This window comes from Cetorhinus maximus, chromosome 15 (assembly GCF_964194155.1).
Source record: "Cetorhinus maximus chromosome 15, sCetMax3.hap1.1, whole genome shotgun sequence".
Classification (NCBI taxonomy): domain Eukaryota; kingdom Metazoa; phylum Chordata; class Chondrichthyes; order Lamniformes; family Cetorhinidae; genus Cetorhinus; species Cetorhinus maximus.
Genome location: NC_135893.1, coordinates 104,295,928 through 104,311,431, shown reverse-complemented (window position 1 = coordinate 104,311,431; position 15,504 = coordinate 104,295,928). Strand labels below are relative to the sequence as shown.

General features: G+C 41.8%; 1 protein-coding gene across 1 annotated transcript in view; it reads right to left on the bottom strand.

Moving 5' to 3' along the window:
• Nucleotides 1-2,840: 2,840 nt before the first annotated feature.
• abcc1 (ATP binding cassette subfamily C member 1 (ABCC1 blood group)) overlaps nt 2,841-15,504 on the bottom strand; it is a 99,914-nt gene continuing 87,250 nt past the window's right edge. The window contains exons 26-31 of the mRNA XM_078559149.1: nt 13,954-14,055; nt 12,876-13,022; nt 11,900-12,058; nt 11,626-11,792; nt 10,239-10,433; nt 2,841-3,322 (exon numbers count right to left, since the gene is read on the bottom strand). Of these exons, the coding sequence (XP_078415275.1) occupies nt 3,214-3,322; nt 10,239-10,433; nt 11,626-11,792; nt 11,900-12,058; nt 12,876-13,022; nt 13,954-14,055 (879 nt within the window). The 3' untranslated portion in view covers nt 2,841-3,213. The remainder of the gene's footprint in view (nt 3,323-10,238; nt 10,434-11,625; nt 11,793-11,899; nt 12,059-12,875; nt 13,023-13,953; nt 14,056-15,504) is intronic.

Sequence of the window (15,504 nt, the reverse complement as noted above, 5' to 3'; positions counted from 1 at the left end):
GGGATCGTTCTTGTGAACCTCCTCTGGACCCTCTCCAGGGCCAGCACATCCTTCCTGAGATACGGGGCCCAAAATTGCTCACAATGTTCTAAATGTGGTCTGACCAGAGCCTTATAAAGCCTTAGCAGCACATCCCTGCTTTTATATTCTAGTCCTCTCAAAATAAATGCCAACATTGCATTTGCCTTCCTAACTACCAACTCAACCTGCAAGTTAACCTTAAGAGAATCCTGGACTAGGACTCCCAAGTCCCTTTGCACTCCAGATTTCTGAATTCTCTCCCCATTTAGAAAATAGTCTATGCCTCTATTCTTCCTACCAAAGTGCATGACCTCACACTTCCCCACGTTGTATTCCATCTGCCACTTCTTTGCCCATTCTCCTAACCTGTCCAAATCCTTCTGCAGCCTCCCCGCCTCCTCAATACTACCTGTCCCTCCACCTATCTTTGTATCATCTGCAAACTTAGCCAGGATGCCCTCGGTTCCTTCATCTAGATCATTAATGTATAAAGTGAAAAGTTGTGGTCCCAACACTGACCTCTGCGGAACTCCACTAGTCACCGGCCGCCATCCTGAGAAGGACCCCCTTATCCCCACTCTCTGCCTCCTGCCAGACAGCCAATCTTCTATCCATGCTAGTACCTTGCCTCTAACACCCTGGGCTCTTATCTTACTGAGCAGCCTCCTGTGCGGCACCTTGTCAAAGGCCTTCTGGAAGTCCAAGTAGATAACATCGATTGGCTCTCCTTTGTCTAACCTACTTGTTACCTCCTCAAAGAATTCTAACAGATTTGTCAGGCATGACCTCCCCTTGATGAAACCATGCTGACTTTGTCCGATTTTACCAAGCACTTCCAAGTATTCTGAAATCTCATCCTTAATAATGGACTCTAAAATCTTACCAACGACCGAGGTCAGGCTAATCGGCCTGTAATTTCCTGTCTTTTGCCTCACTCCCTTCTTAAACAGGGGGGTTACATTAGCGATTTTCCAGTCCTCTGGAACCCTTCCTGACTCCAGTGATTCCTGAAAGATCACCACTAACGCCTCCACTATCTCTTCAGCTATCTCCTTCAGAACTCTGGGGTGTAATCCATCTGGTCCAGGTGATTTATCCACCTTCAGACCTTTCAGTTTTCCTAGCACCTTCTCCTTGGTAATGGCCACCATACTCACCTCTGCCCCCCTCCGACTCTCTTGAACTTTGGGGGTGTCACTCGTGTCTTCCACCGTGAAGACATGCAACACATTTGTGTAAATAATTAAACTTGTGCATGCAAAATGTATCAAATATTTTCTTGTCCTTTTCTAGTTCAGTTTCTCAATTTTCTCCTCAATTAGTTTCTCATCCCAGGTATTATCATGACGTATCTACACTGCATTCTCCCTATGACTTCAATGCCCTTCCAATAAAAATGTTTTGTTTTCTTGTTTTTGCCATGGTGACGGTTGCTTTAAAGCCAGTCACAATGTGCAAGGAGTTTATAAGCCAGCTGCAATTAAATTCCACATCTCCAGCCTACAAAAGCTGCAAGTACAGTTCAAATATTTATAACGTGTTTTGAGCTATTTGTAGGACTAATTTTTATCAGCCAGTTTATTTTGAATTTAGCTGTCAGTTATTCAAATCTGCAACTGTTGTAGTGTGCGTGTGAGTGAGTGAGTGCATGCACACGCATGTGTGTGTGTGTGCGTGTGTGTGTGTGGGGGCAGGGAGGAGGAAGGGGAAACTGGGATTATCGTAATAAAAAGATTTGCATTTATATAGCACTTTTCATGACCACCTGATGGCTCAAGAGTTTTACAGGTAATAAAGTACTTTTTGAAGTATAGTCACTTTTGTAGTGTAGGAAACGTGGCAGTTAATTTGTCTCAGCATATTTGAGTTGAAGAAACTGATTGGAACAGACAGGGTGATTCAACTTCCACAGTGATGAGGAAAATTCTGTAAATAAAACATTCATGCAAAAGAATAGTATTTTGTTTTAAGAATTGTGGCTTTGTATTTTTTTCAAGGAGCAAAATATTAACATTTCTACTGTAAACAGATATATCTTAATATTCATTTGTATGTTCATTTTTTTTTTGTCCCATAGATTCACCTGAACCCAAACTCAGATCTGATACTGAAATACTCCACCAAATATTGAAGATGGGTGAAGAATACTGCAGCCGGATGGGTTAGTTCCAGTAGCTAAAATAATTAAAGAAGTTTGTTGTGGTGGGTCGCACATTCCTGAAAGCTTACCTAGATATCAAAGCTATTGAAGGTGCTCTCAAGTCTAAGGCACAAGTCGATCCACTGAACCACTGCCAAGAGCATTGGTTCCTTGGTGTTTCATTCCCCACCAGCAAATCACTGATTACAGCCAAAAGGCCCCTTAGAGAGCATTCTATTGTAATGTCAGGACTTATTGTAAAATCATTTGAAATTGGAAGAAAGTGGACGTTGGTCTAATGTAATGCAAACAGTGGAGAAAAAAATGGTTTTGGAATAGGGTAAAAATATTTAGCTTGTCAAAAATGAGAATGAGGCTTTGGGGAGGGTACAAACAAAATTGCTTTATCTCAATTTTTGCACTTTGTTAGGTAAACAATATTACAGCTATATCACCAAGGCTTGTACCTTTCAGCATCAGTAGCATGCAACATGTTTACTACGTCGGATGTGCTTTATAGAGTATCAGTAAATTTGCTGACTTACATTGTAGAACACTTCAGTACTACACTTAGGCCACTATGCGGTTGCAGTAAGCAACATATAATGCACTTCAGGTCCTCAAATACCCTAGAGCAATGCTACAGAAGATCTACTAGTAATGATATAATGAGATGATGTTTAAATTCAGCCAACCAGCAGTTTTATTATTCATTCCTCATGATTTACAATATTCACAGTAACACAATTGTCAAAAATAAATGCAGTACCATAAAGCACTACAAATCAACATTTTGATGCCTTGCACCTATTATTTAGATCTTCATATTTATAGGTACTATAAATACTTAAATAAAGAAGAATGTATCACCTTAAAGAAAAACTCAAATCTATATAAAAAAAGTCAGAGGTATATGAAAATACTTTGTTTTATACAAAACTCCTTATAAACAGATGCCAATTACCAACTTAAAAGGTTTTACATTTAAGTTTTGGTTCACCATAATATGTCTAACTCCTCCAATTTCAGGCAAACCTGAAAATATAACTAAATTACAAGAGACCAGAGTCCATTGCCATTTTGTAAAAGGTTCCTTTTCTGCGGAGAAGTTCCAGTGCAGTATCAAACTCTATAATCCGGCCCTTGTCCAGAACCATAATCCTGCAAAAACAAAAAAGGACTTCAGGAAAATACCCATGTTTGTGGTGCCCCTGAATATTAGCCACAGTAAATTATACAAAATATATTTTTAACCACGTAACAGGTGTCGAGCCCTACTCATTGTTTGCCCATTAGATTGTCCATCAGCAATATAGACACCAAATCAAATTACCTGCCTTTTTACTGCTAGCAACATTTCTGAACAAATTATATTCGTAAACACGCTTATAGATTATCAGTGGGAAAGAATCGGGAATATTTTAAAATAATTACCCTGAATACCATCGTGACTGTTCACACAAGCTTTACCATTAACTCATTCTGCCACAGGCTATCAGTTCCTAGATTGCAATGAATCAAACACCATATCATTCAGTTTGCTTCAGCGGGATGTAAACGGAATCCCAGGCTGTTGTAAGTGGAGTGCAAGACTCTCTTACTCCATTGTCCACAATGATATCATAACCAGGGCACTATAAAAGCAGGTCACGCTTCAGCCAACCTCCCATTTTTATACCACAAACACAGAATAGGTTCAGCCTCGCCTCAATTTTCTACCTCAGTTCAGGCATACCAGATTTGGCCAAGCATCATGTACATGGTCCTTCTGTTTAAAGGGCTCCCTCCACCAGATGGTGGTGTTGCTTCACTTTTACATAATCAAAACAAAAGTAAAACAAACCATCATCTGCTGAATCTAAATTGGCATATGTACTGGCTTGGTTTTGGGCACCTTGCTAAAACAGGAGCCAAAGCAACAATTTGGCTAGGCTATTTTGCCACTAATTAATTTAACTTCTAAAGAAGAAAATCTGGTCTACAGCTTGTAAGCGGCACAAAAATCAGTCGTGGGTGTCCAAAATCAAGTAATTTACCAATTTTTTTGCGTGCTGTGGAATAAGTTCCCAAGAGTGAATTTGAACGTGCAATGTAATTTTATACTTACAAACGCAATTACCCTCAATACATCATATTAGCATTTTTGACAAAATGTTTGCAAGAATAACTAATTTATGAGGATTTCACTTCAAAAATACGCTGCTGAAAGAACATACTTCTATCTCAACCTGTTTTTAAATACATACATTTTCATTTCTCTCTTCAGGTTTCTGCATGGAAGTTAACATGTGGCTTATTCACGTGCTTTTGAACTTAGTCAATTATTGGATGCACATGCAAGATCAATTGCTAAAGTTTCCCAAAATCTACCCCCATAGGGGAAGCACAGATTCTATACCCTTCCATGAGAGTACCACCGAGATTGGAACTTGCCACGGTGGGGCGGGGGGAACTGGAGCTATGACTCAACACACTGCAACACCACGATACTACAAAATATACAGTCCCCTGAATTCAAAGTGCTCAGTCATGCACTGTTATCTATGTGATTCATTCAAATTATTGGATAATTCAAGCATTATAAAAACAGACTTCAAATTATCAGGAGTCAACAATACCTCCCTTTAAGTCAAGGAGACTTAAGAGGTGATTTTAACCCAGGTTTTTTTCATTCGTTCATGGGATGTGGACATCACAGGCTAGGCCAGCATTTGTTGCCAATCTCTAATTGCCCTTGTTCAGAGGGCATTTAAGAGTCATCCAGAGCTGTGGGTCTGGGGTCAAGTGTAGACCAAGCCAGGTAAGGACAGCAGATTTCTTTCCCTAAAGGGCTTTAGTGAACCAGATGGATTTTTATGACAATCAGCGGTGGTTTTGTGGTCACCATCAGACTTTTCACAGAATCACAGAATTGTTACAGTGCAGGAGGCCATTCAGCCCATCGTGTCTATACCAGCTCTCCAAACGAGCATCATGGCTTAGTGCCATTCTCCTGCTTTATCCTCGTACCCTTGCACATTGTTCCGATTCAAATAATCATCTATTGCCCTGCAGAATGCCTCGATTGAACCTGCCTCCACCGCACCACAAGATCATAAGATGTAGGATCAGAAGTAGGCCATTCGGCTCAACAGATCTGCTCTGCCATTCAATGAGATCATGGCTGATCTGGAGTTGAGGATTATCACAGTCCTGTCTTTTCCCATAACCCTTGATTCCCTTACTGATAAAAGTGCGTCTATCTTAGCCTTGAATATATTTAACGACTGAGCCTCTACAGTCCTCTGCAGTAAAGAATTCCACAGATTGACTACCCTCTGAGAGGAGAATGCACTTCCAGGCAGAGCATTCCAGACATGAGCCACTCACCTTGTAAAAAAGTTTCTCATCACATTCACTTCTTTTGCACATCACTTTAAATCCGTGCCCTCTCGTTCTCGATCCTTTTACGAGCAGGAACAGTTTCTTCCCTATCTACTCTATCCAGCCCCCTCATGATTTTGAACACCTCTATTAAATCTCCTCTTAGCCTTCTCCTCTCCAAGGAGTACAGTCACAACCTCTTCAATCCATCTTCATAAGTTTCTCAGCCTTGGAACCATTCTTGTAAACCTCTTCTGCTCTCTCTCCAATGCGATCACATCCTTCCTATAGTGTGGTGCTCAAATCTGTACACAATACTCCAACTGAGGTCTAACTAGTGTCTTATATAAGCTCAAAATAGCCTCCCTGCTCTTGTATTCTATGCCCCTGTTAATAAAGCCCAGGACACTATGTTTTATTAATTGCTCTCTCCACCTGTCCTGCCACCTTCAATGATCTACGCACATATACATCCAGATGTCTCTGCTCCTGCACACCCTTCAGAATTGTACCCATTATTTTATATTGTCTCTCTGTGTCCTTCCTACCAAAATAAATCATCTCACACCTCTCTGCATTGAACTTCATCTGCCATCTATCTGCCCAATCCACCAACTTGTCTACGTCCTTGTGAACTTCTATACTGTCCTCTTCATAGTTTGCAATGCTTCCAAGTTTTGTAACATCCGCAAACTTTGAAATTGTCCCCTGCATACCAGGATCTAGATCATATATATATATATATATAAATCAGGAAAAGCAAGGGTCCCAATACCAATCCCTGGGGAACATCACTACAAACCTTCCTCCAGCCTAAAAAATATCCATTGACCAATACCATCTGTTTCCTATTACTCAGCCAATTCTGTATCCATATTGCTACTGTCCCCTTTATTCCATGAGCTATAACTTTTCTCACAAGTCTGTCGTGTGGCACTGTATCAAATGCCTCTTGAAAGTCCATGTACACCACATCAACAGCATTACCCTCATCAACCCTCTCTGTTATCTCTTCAAAAAACTCCAAGTTAATTAAACACGATTTCCCCTTTAGAAATCCATGCTGGCTCTTTCTAATCAACCCATATTTTTCTACGTGACTGCTAATTCTATCCCGAAAAATTTTCTCTAGAAGCTTCCCCACCACTGAAGTTAAACTTACTGGTCTATAATTGCTGGGCTTATCCTTACAATCTTTTTTGAACAAGGACGTAATGTTTGCAATTCTCCAGTCCTCTGGCATCTCCCAAGTCTAGGACAGACTGAAAGATTATGGCCAATGTCCCTGCAATTTCCACTCTTACCTCCTTCAATATCCTTGGATGCATCTCATCCGGTCCCAGTGCCTTGTCAACTTTAAGTACCGGCAGTTTATCCAATGCTTCCCCCTTATCAACTTTGAACTGTTCTAGTGACAGAGTTTCCTCCTCTGTCACCGTGGCGTGGGTAGCACCTGCTTCCTTGGTAAAGACAGGTGCAAAGTATTCATTTAACACTCCAGTCATTACCTCTGCCTCCATGTGTAAATCCCCTTTTTGGCCTCTAATCAGCCCTATTCCTCCTTTTACTACCCTCTTATTATTTATGTGCTGATGGAAGATTTTGGAATTCCCCTTTATATTGGCTGCCAATCTTTTCTCATGATCCCTCTTTGCTTTCTCACCTCCCTTTGAACCTTCTGTATTCTGCTTGGTTCTCAATTGTATTTTCTACTTGACACCTGTTATAAGCACACTTCTTCTTCTTTATCTTAATTTGTATCTCCTTTTTCATCCCGGGAGCTCTGGATTTGTTTGCCCAGCCTTTCCCTTTCGAGGGAATATACCTTGGCTGTGCCCGAACCATTTCTTCTTTGAAGGTAGCCCATTGCTCAGCTACAGTTTTTCCAGCCAATCTTTGGTTCCAGTCTATCTGGCCCAGCTCCATTCTTGCCCCACTGAAGTCGGCGGTCCCCAAGTTAACTATTCTTACTCTGGGTTGCACATCGTCCTTTTCTACCATCATCCTAAACCTTAGGATACAATGATCACTGTCTCCTAAATGTTCCCCCACTGACACTTGATCTATTTGGCCCACCTCATTTCCAAGAACCAAGTCCAACAGTGCATCCTTTCTTGTTGGACTGGATACATACTGCCATAGAAAATTTTCCTGAACACAATCTAGGAACTCTTGCCCCTCTCTTCTCTTTACACTACCACTGTGCCAGTCTACATTTGGGTAATTAATGTCCCCCATTATAACTTCTCTACAATGCCTGCTTCTCTCTGTAATTTCCCTGCAGATTTGTTCCTCTACATCCTTCTCACTAGTTCGCAGTCTATAGACTACACCAACCAATGGTAATTGTACCCTTTTTGTTCCTTAGCTCTAGCCAAATTGATTCTGACCTTGAACCCTCTGGAACATCCTCTTTCTCCAGCACTGCAATGCTCTCCTTAACCAATACTGCCACCCCTCCTCCTTTCCTATCTTTTCTGAACACCTTGTACCCAGGAATATTTAACACACAGTCCTGTCCTTCTTCGAGCCAGGTCTCTGTTATCGCCACAACATCATATTTCCACATGGCAATCTGCACCTATAACTCCCCAATCTTATTTACTATACTCTGTGCATTCACATACATGCACAGTAACCCTGATTTAGACTTCATGACTTTCTCCCTTACTCCGACTCCACCTATTAATTTACTATTCTCTATACTAGCGCTATCTGTCTGTCCCCGTTTTTTGTGCACCCTGGTGTTCCTCTCGAATACTCTCTCCTGGTTCCCACACACCTGCCAAGTTAGTTTAAAGCTCCCCCCAACAGCACTAGCAAAATGCCCCGCAAGGAACTCAGTCCCAGCTCTGTTCAGGTGCAACCTGCCTGGCTTATACAGGTGCCATCTTCCCCAGAGCCACTCCCATCTTCCCCAGAGCCAGTTCCAGTGTCCCAGGAATCTAAAGCTCTCCCTCTTGCACCATATTTTCAGCCACGCATACATCTGCCTTGTCCTCCCGTTTCTGTACTCACTTGCACGTGGCACTGGGAGTAATCCGGAAATTACTACATTCGAGTACCTGTTTGCTAATTTTCAACCTAGCCCCCTAAATTCTGATCATAGGACCACATCCCCCTTCCTAACCAAGTCATTGGTACCAATGTAGACCACAACCTCTGGCTGATCACTATTCCCCAGGAGAATGTCCTGCAGCTGCTCAGTGACATCCTTGGCCCTGGCACCAGAGAGGCAACATACCATCCTGGAGTCACGTCTATGGCCGCAGAAACGTCTATCTGTTCCCCTAACTAATGAATCCCCTATCACTATTGCTCTTCCACTCTTCTTCCACCACCCCCTGTACAGCCGAGCCACTCGTGGTGCTACAAACCTGACTCTGACTGCACTCCTGAGGAACCAACACCCTCACCAGTATCCAAAATGGAAACCCAATTTGCGAGTGGGATCCCACAGGACTCCTGCACCATCTGCCTGCTTCCCTTGGACCACCTGGCAGCCACCCATTCCCTTTCTGCCTCCATGCTCCTAGCCTGCAGTGTGACCACCTCTCTGAACGTGCTATCCACGTAGCTCTCAGCCTCACGGATGCACCACAGTGACTCCAGCCGCCGCTCGAGCTTCAAAACCCAGACTTCAAGTTCCTGCAGCTGGCAGCACTTCCTGCACATGTGGTAGTTGAAGACGCCAGCCGTGTCCACAACTTCCCACATGTTACAGGACGCGCATTCCACACGACTGAGCTGCCCTGCACCAGTGACTCCAGCCGCCGCTCAAGCTTCAAAACCCAGACTTCAAGTTCTTGCAGCTTGCAGCACTTCCTGCACATGTGGTCGTTGAAGACGCCAGCAGTGTCCACAACTTCCCACATGTTACAGGACGCGCATTGCACACGACTGAGCTGCCCTGCCATGTCTTTACTTTCCTTATGTTAACTTTAATGTACTTTGGTTTACTTATATCACTTTATTTTACTGACCCTGACTTAAATTTACTCCCCTATTCCAAGTGTTTCTTGCTTAAATTCAAGTAGCTTCTTCTTTAAAGGTAATACACTTTTCTAAATTAACAGCTATTTAAAAGTTACTCCCTAACAGCAGTTTCTCACCAACCAATGAACTTGCGGTTTTCCTGTGATATTACTTCATTTTGTTTCTTCAAACCTGGCATTCTAGAGCCGAAGCTGAAGCAGCTGTCCTGTGCGTGTTCCCCAACTAGGTTCGCGCTCTGCCTCTCTCCCGGCCAATTCTAGATTTTTATTGAATTCAAATTTCACCATTAGCCGTGGTGGGGTTCGAAACCAGGCCCCCAGAGGATTGCCCTGGGTCTCTGGAATACTAGTCCAGTGACAATACCACAATGCCACCACCTCTCCCCAAGCAGGCACAGAGCATGTAGGGAACTAAAATTAGCCTGGGGACAATCCTCATCATCCCTCAATAATAACTTTCTGTTCTCAGCAGACAAGGAGGACACACAGAGGGAACCAACAGAGTCCTCCTTTAAATAGGCAGATTGAGGTCCAATGATGCAATTGCGGTAAAGTAGCAGACGATGGCTTAGGATTGACTTGACAAAGCGTTTCCAATCATACAGGCAAAATTACTTCCTGTTTATTAATTAATGGCATAAATTGGAGAATACGGATGCAATTATCCAACAAGTTCCAGAGATAAGATTATGTAAATTTCAAGCTAAATTTTATATTACCGTGTATAATCCATAATGGTTTTGAGACGATGTGCTACTGTGAGCACAGTACATTCAGCAAACTGGTTTCTTATTGTTGACTGGATGAGTTCATCTGTTTCTAGATCCACAGCAGCTGTAGCTTCATCAAGAACTAGAATTTTAGACTTCCGAAGAAGAGCCCGTGCTAAACAGATAAGCTGTCGCTGTCCAACACTGAAATCACAAAACGTTTTGATCTTGTATTTATTGTTTTTCCATACAGTGCCTTGATGTGATCCATATTCCGAATCTAAAATAAACCATGCCTTTCTGACCAAAATGAATTTTGTCTGCTTGCATTATAAAATGCTGAGTAGGGAAGATCAAAAAATTGCAATAGATCGGTGGAGGATTTCCAGAGATTTTCTCCCACTCATCCACTAACTTCAGCAGAAGAGTTCTAAAAACCAAACATTAAGGTCAGATCAATTCAGTACATTAACATTGATGGAGTAAATGGAATTTGTTATATGAAATACCAATTTCTTTGGCCCCCTCAAAGCGAAGGGACATATTTCTGATACATGCCATGAAGCACTAGACACAATGCAGTGTATATCCCAGCAATTTCACTATTTTATTGATGTACAGCTTTCTCCTGTAGGACGGGAGAGGAGAGAGAGAAATCACCCCAGATTCATAATGCTATTCTAATCTTAGCTGATTAATACTTCGGCATTCTAGTATTATAATTCCAGTAGCCCTTTTACAATAGGGATAACTTTCTTCTCTAGCTTCCTTTCAACTTTCTAACTTCCCATTATAACTTTCTGCCTTTTACCCTTTAAGAGTCAGGACAGATCATTTGGATTATGTGCATTTACCAAAAAATATAACAGCGTGCTTTTGCCACATTTCCTGAGTCATAATTTTTGAAAGAACTTACTTGCAGCTGAATTTTATAAATGACCATGAGCACCATCATGGGTAATCGACAACTATATTGACACATTAGAAACAGTACACTAGTGGGCTCTTATGTCTCACTTCTTCAAATATACCAGCTACTTAATGTTAAGCTCATTTAATTTGGGAGTCATAACTGAATCACTTCACAATTTGCAAAGATCTTTAAACAACAACTGAAATCAGGGTGCCGCAAACTTATTTAAACAAATAAACTTGTAAAATTCAAGAAACTAAAAGTTGCTCTCACAACCAATCAAAATCTGTTTCTATTGTTATCACATTATCGCTAGATTCATCAGATTGGACTTATAAATTGAAGTCTAATTGTATTGTTTCAGGAAATATCAAAACCACAGGTTTGGTTTAGTGGTGTTTGTTTAATAACTCTCATTCAAAATGAAATAGACAGAATTAACTTCTACGTTACAATGTTAAAACATATATGTTTGCATTTTACCTGAGATTCTCTCCTCCTTCAGAACATTCATGATTCAATTTGTCAGGCAGACCAGACACAAAAGTTTTCAGGTGAGCCAGTTCCAAAGCTTTCCACAAGTCTGCATCCGCGTACTGATCAAAGGGATCCAAATTCATCCGAAGTGAACCAGAGAACAATACTGGGTCCTAATTAATTAAGTTCACATTGTATGGTGTAAGGATTACATTATACTTTGTAGCTCGGGTTTACAAAAATATTATACTTCAAATAAAATCAGATTGCAATTATGTACCTGAGGTATGATGGTAATCTGAAACCTGAGATCATGAAGGCCTATTTTTGCAATGTCTATTCCATCAATAGAGATTTGTCCTTCAGCAGCTTCAATTATTCGAAACAGGCCAAGTGCAAAAGAAGATTTTCCTGCTCCTGTTCTCCCAACTATTCCAATCTACAGAAGAAAAGATAAGATTTTCAGTGAAATTTAAAACACATCATTTCTACAAATAAATATGAAAAATCAAAGGCTTGTGCTAACACATTGTACGAACATATCATATCCAAGAAAGCAGAACTATTTCATAGACCCTATAACAAATAAAACTTATAAACATAGACATGTAGTTAAAAAAGGGACAATAGCAATGTTCAAAATGCATGCTATTCCTTTGAGACTTGGTATTAGATCTATATCCTGTTTTTTTGACTTTTTTAAAATAATATGTATTCAATATTTATTGAATAATTCTAATATTCAGCAACATTTCCCTCTCTATATACATTGACAGTTTTAGATTTGTTATAATTTACACAAGTGCTCTGGAGCTGTCAACAACAGGGGAAAAACATGTTTCCAGGGAAAGAAAATACCAACCAGTTTCTATGTATTATTAGTACAAGAATCTGAGCAGACTACATGGTGGTAATTGAAGCAGACGTGTAATCTGTCATGATTCACATTACAACTCTACTCATTAAGCTGCAAGCATCTGCTGTAAAAATGTCCCAAAACTTAGCCATTTTCAAACGGATTTACATTCCATAAATTTCATTAATGAAAAATAGAAATTGACAAACTTTTGCTTGTTTCAAGAAATATTTAGATGTTAAAAATGAATCAGCAGCCGAGTAAAACCAGGAGGCATTAAATCTAGAGTTAGCTTATTATGCAAAGATGGCTACTGTCAAAGATCTTTTTAAGCATGAGCACCAACTCTGCTAAACATTAACTTTTACTCAGTGATATTGGTCAAAATTCCACCACTCACCTTTTCACCTCCATTTATGGATACAGTGATGTCCTTCAGGGCCAAGTCAAGATCTTCTCTATACCGTAATCCATAGTTTACAAATTCTATCTTGCCTTCCGCAGGCCACGTTTCAGGTGGTCGATTATTTCTAATAATCCAACGCGCCTAAAAAAAAACCTGGATCATAACGCCATTTCCAACAGTTATATTCGCCAGAATGTTCTGTACATTTGTTTTAAGAACTGCTCCATGTTGAGGCCTTTTATTATCAAATTGTTGAGGAAATATAAATTTAAACCCACGACTACATAAAAGTGGAAGACAATATGGCTCAAAATGCTTTTATTAATCATTCTTTTCTCAAGTCATTGAGTAAATTTTTAGCGACATAGTTTTACAATTTTGCATTAAAATGGTAATATTAATGGCAGCAATTCATGTCATCAATGAGGGTCCTGCCAAAAAGCATTCTGGGATGTACTTAAGACGCACAAGTAATAGTAACATCAGGTCAGGGGAGTCCTGACTGTCGTCTGCTTGGCAGGAGATGTCGACTGGCCAGAAGCAGCCGAGGTGTGTATACAAACTGTCCTCCTCTTTGAACTCCTTGTGGGGCAAGAACTGGGCGTCCTGGTTGAGCAGGGTGACCCCATTCCAGCAGTATTTGGAATCCCCCCAGTCCCAAACCCTCTCCGACTGCTGACCAAGAGGATCCAAAGCACTTCCCAATCACCAGGTTCAATTTCCCTCCACCCACTGACCGGGGGAGGGGGGGCATTCCAACAGATACCTGGCAGCAACTGTCACCACCTGCAGCCAAAATCAGGGCTACCACCCAGAGCCAAGGCAATGAATCTGGTCAGGTGTCAGGAGTCTAGGAAATTTTATTTAATTATGATCCTGCCATTAGGATTAGCAGGGGCCTACATCCACCGACCGATCCAGGTGAGGCACCCAACTACTGGGCTTATGCAAACACCAAATTCTATAAATTTATGTTTCGCAGATTGAGATGTCAGAACAAGCTTGGTGTTCCAAACCCAAGTCCTCCAATCTGAGAGGACAGATCTGTTTTATTTTCTAATTTGAATCTTACCTCTTTGGCAGTACCAGAATACTCTTGCACTCTTTCCACTGCAACAATGTTAGTTTCTACTTCAGAAGTCATGCGTACCAGCCAGTTTAATGTCGATGTTATCTAAACAATAATGAGACATTTTTAGGGGACATAGGAACAAGAGTAGAACATTTAGCCTTTTGAACGTGTTTACCATTCACTTTGATCTTCTTCTTATACTGTCCCTAGGGCTAGAGGACGACTTCCTTCACACTCAAAATAAGTTCTCGGGTGACTGACGAGTCCAATGCACGACCTACAGTGTCTGTCACAGGTGGGGCAGACAGTGGCGGGGGAGCGGGTGGGTGGGGTGCCCGGCTTCCCACTCACTCCTTTCGCTGCCAATGCGTGGCTTCAGCTAGCCTTTGGCGATGAGACTCGAGGTGTTCAGCTCCTTCCTGGATGCTTTCCCTCCACTTCGGGCAGTCTTGTGCCAGGGATTCCCAGATGTCAGTGGGAATGTTGCACTTCTTCATGGAAGCTTTGAGGGTGTCCCTAAAGTGTCTCCTCTGCCCTCCTGGGGCTGGCTTGCGGTGTTGAAGATCCGAGTAGAGCGCTTGTTTCGCGAGTGTCATGTCAGGCATGCGGTCGATGTGGCCCACCCAGCACAGCTGGTCGAGCGTGGTCAATGTTTCGATGCTGGGGCTATTGGCCTGAGCGAGGACGCTGATGTTGGTGCACCCATCCTGCCAATGGATCTGCAGGATCTTGCGGAGGCAGCGCTGGTGGTACTTCTCCAGAGTTTTGAGCTGCCTGCTGTACATGGTCCATGGCTCTGAGCCATATAGGAGGGCAGGTATCACTACTGCTCTGTAGACAGTGAGCTTGGTGCTGGGTTTGAGGTCCTGGTCTTCAAACATTCTCTTCCTCAGGCAGCCGAAGGAACTCCCTCCCTAACAGCGCTGTGGGTGTACCTACATCACATGGACTGCAGCGGTTCAAGAAGGCAGCTCACCACCACCTTCTCAAGGGCAATTAGGGATGGGCAATAAATGCTGGTCCAGCCAGCGAAGCCCACATCCCGTGAATGAAACAAAAAACTTTGCTCTCAATTAAATTAAACTGTCATTACTGACAAAAAACAATGTAATCTGTACAGTTGTCAGAGTGAGGTAACCTCTCGAGATATCCTGCCATTACTGAAAGCTACCAAGTGATATCAAATTCATTACTTTATAAAAGGATCTACTGTCATTGTCATTCTATGCTTCAGGACAGGAAAGTATTTTTCACTTCACTTTGTATATCTAAAGGTATAAAAATATTACACTACTCCACTGTATCAGTGTAACAGCAGAGGCTGGATATTTTGTGAAGAGTGGACCACTTTGTCACCCCTTCAAAACTTTTCCAGAAGGCGCAATTCAAGAATTGCCCCTTGCCTTGCCTGTGGGCAGCCCCACAATGACACTCAAAAAGATCAACATCATTCAGGAAACAGCAATTTGCTTGACTGGCACCTGTCACCAGGTTCATTATCCACCTTCTCCATCACTGGTATACTGTGGCTGCAGTATGTACAGAATGCTG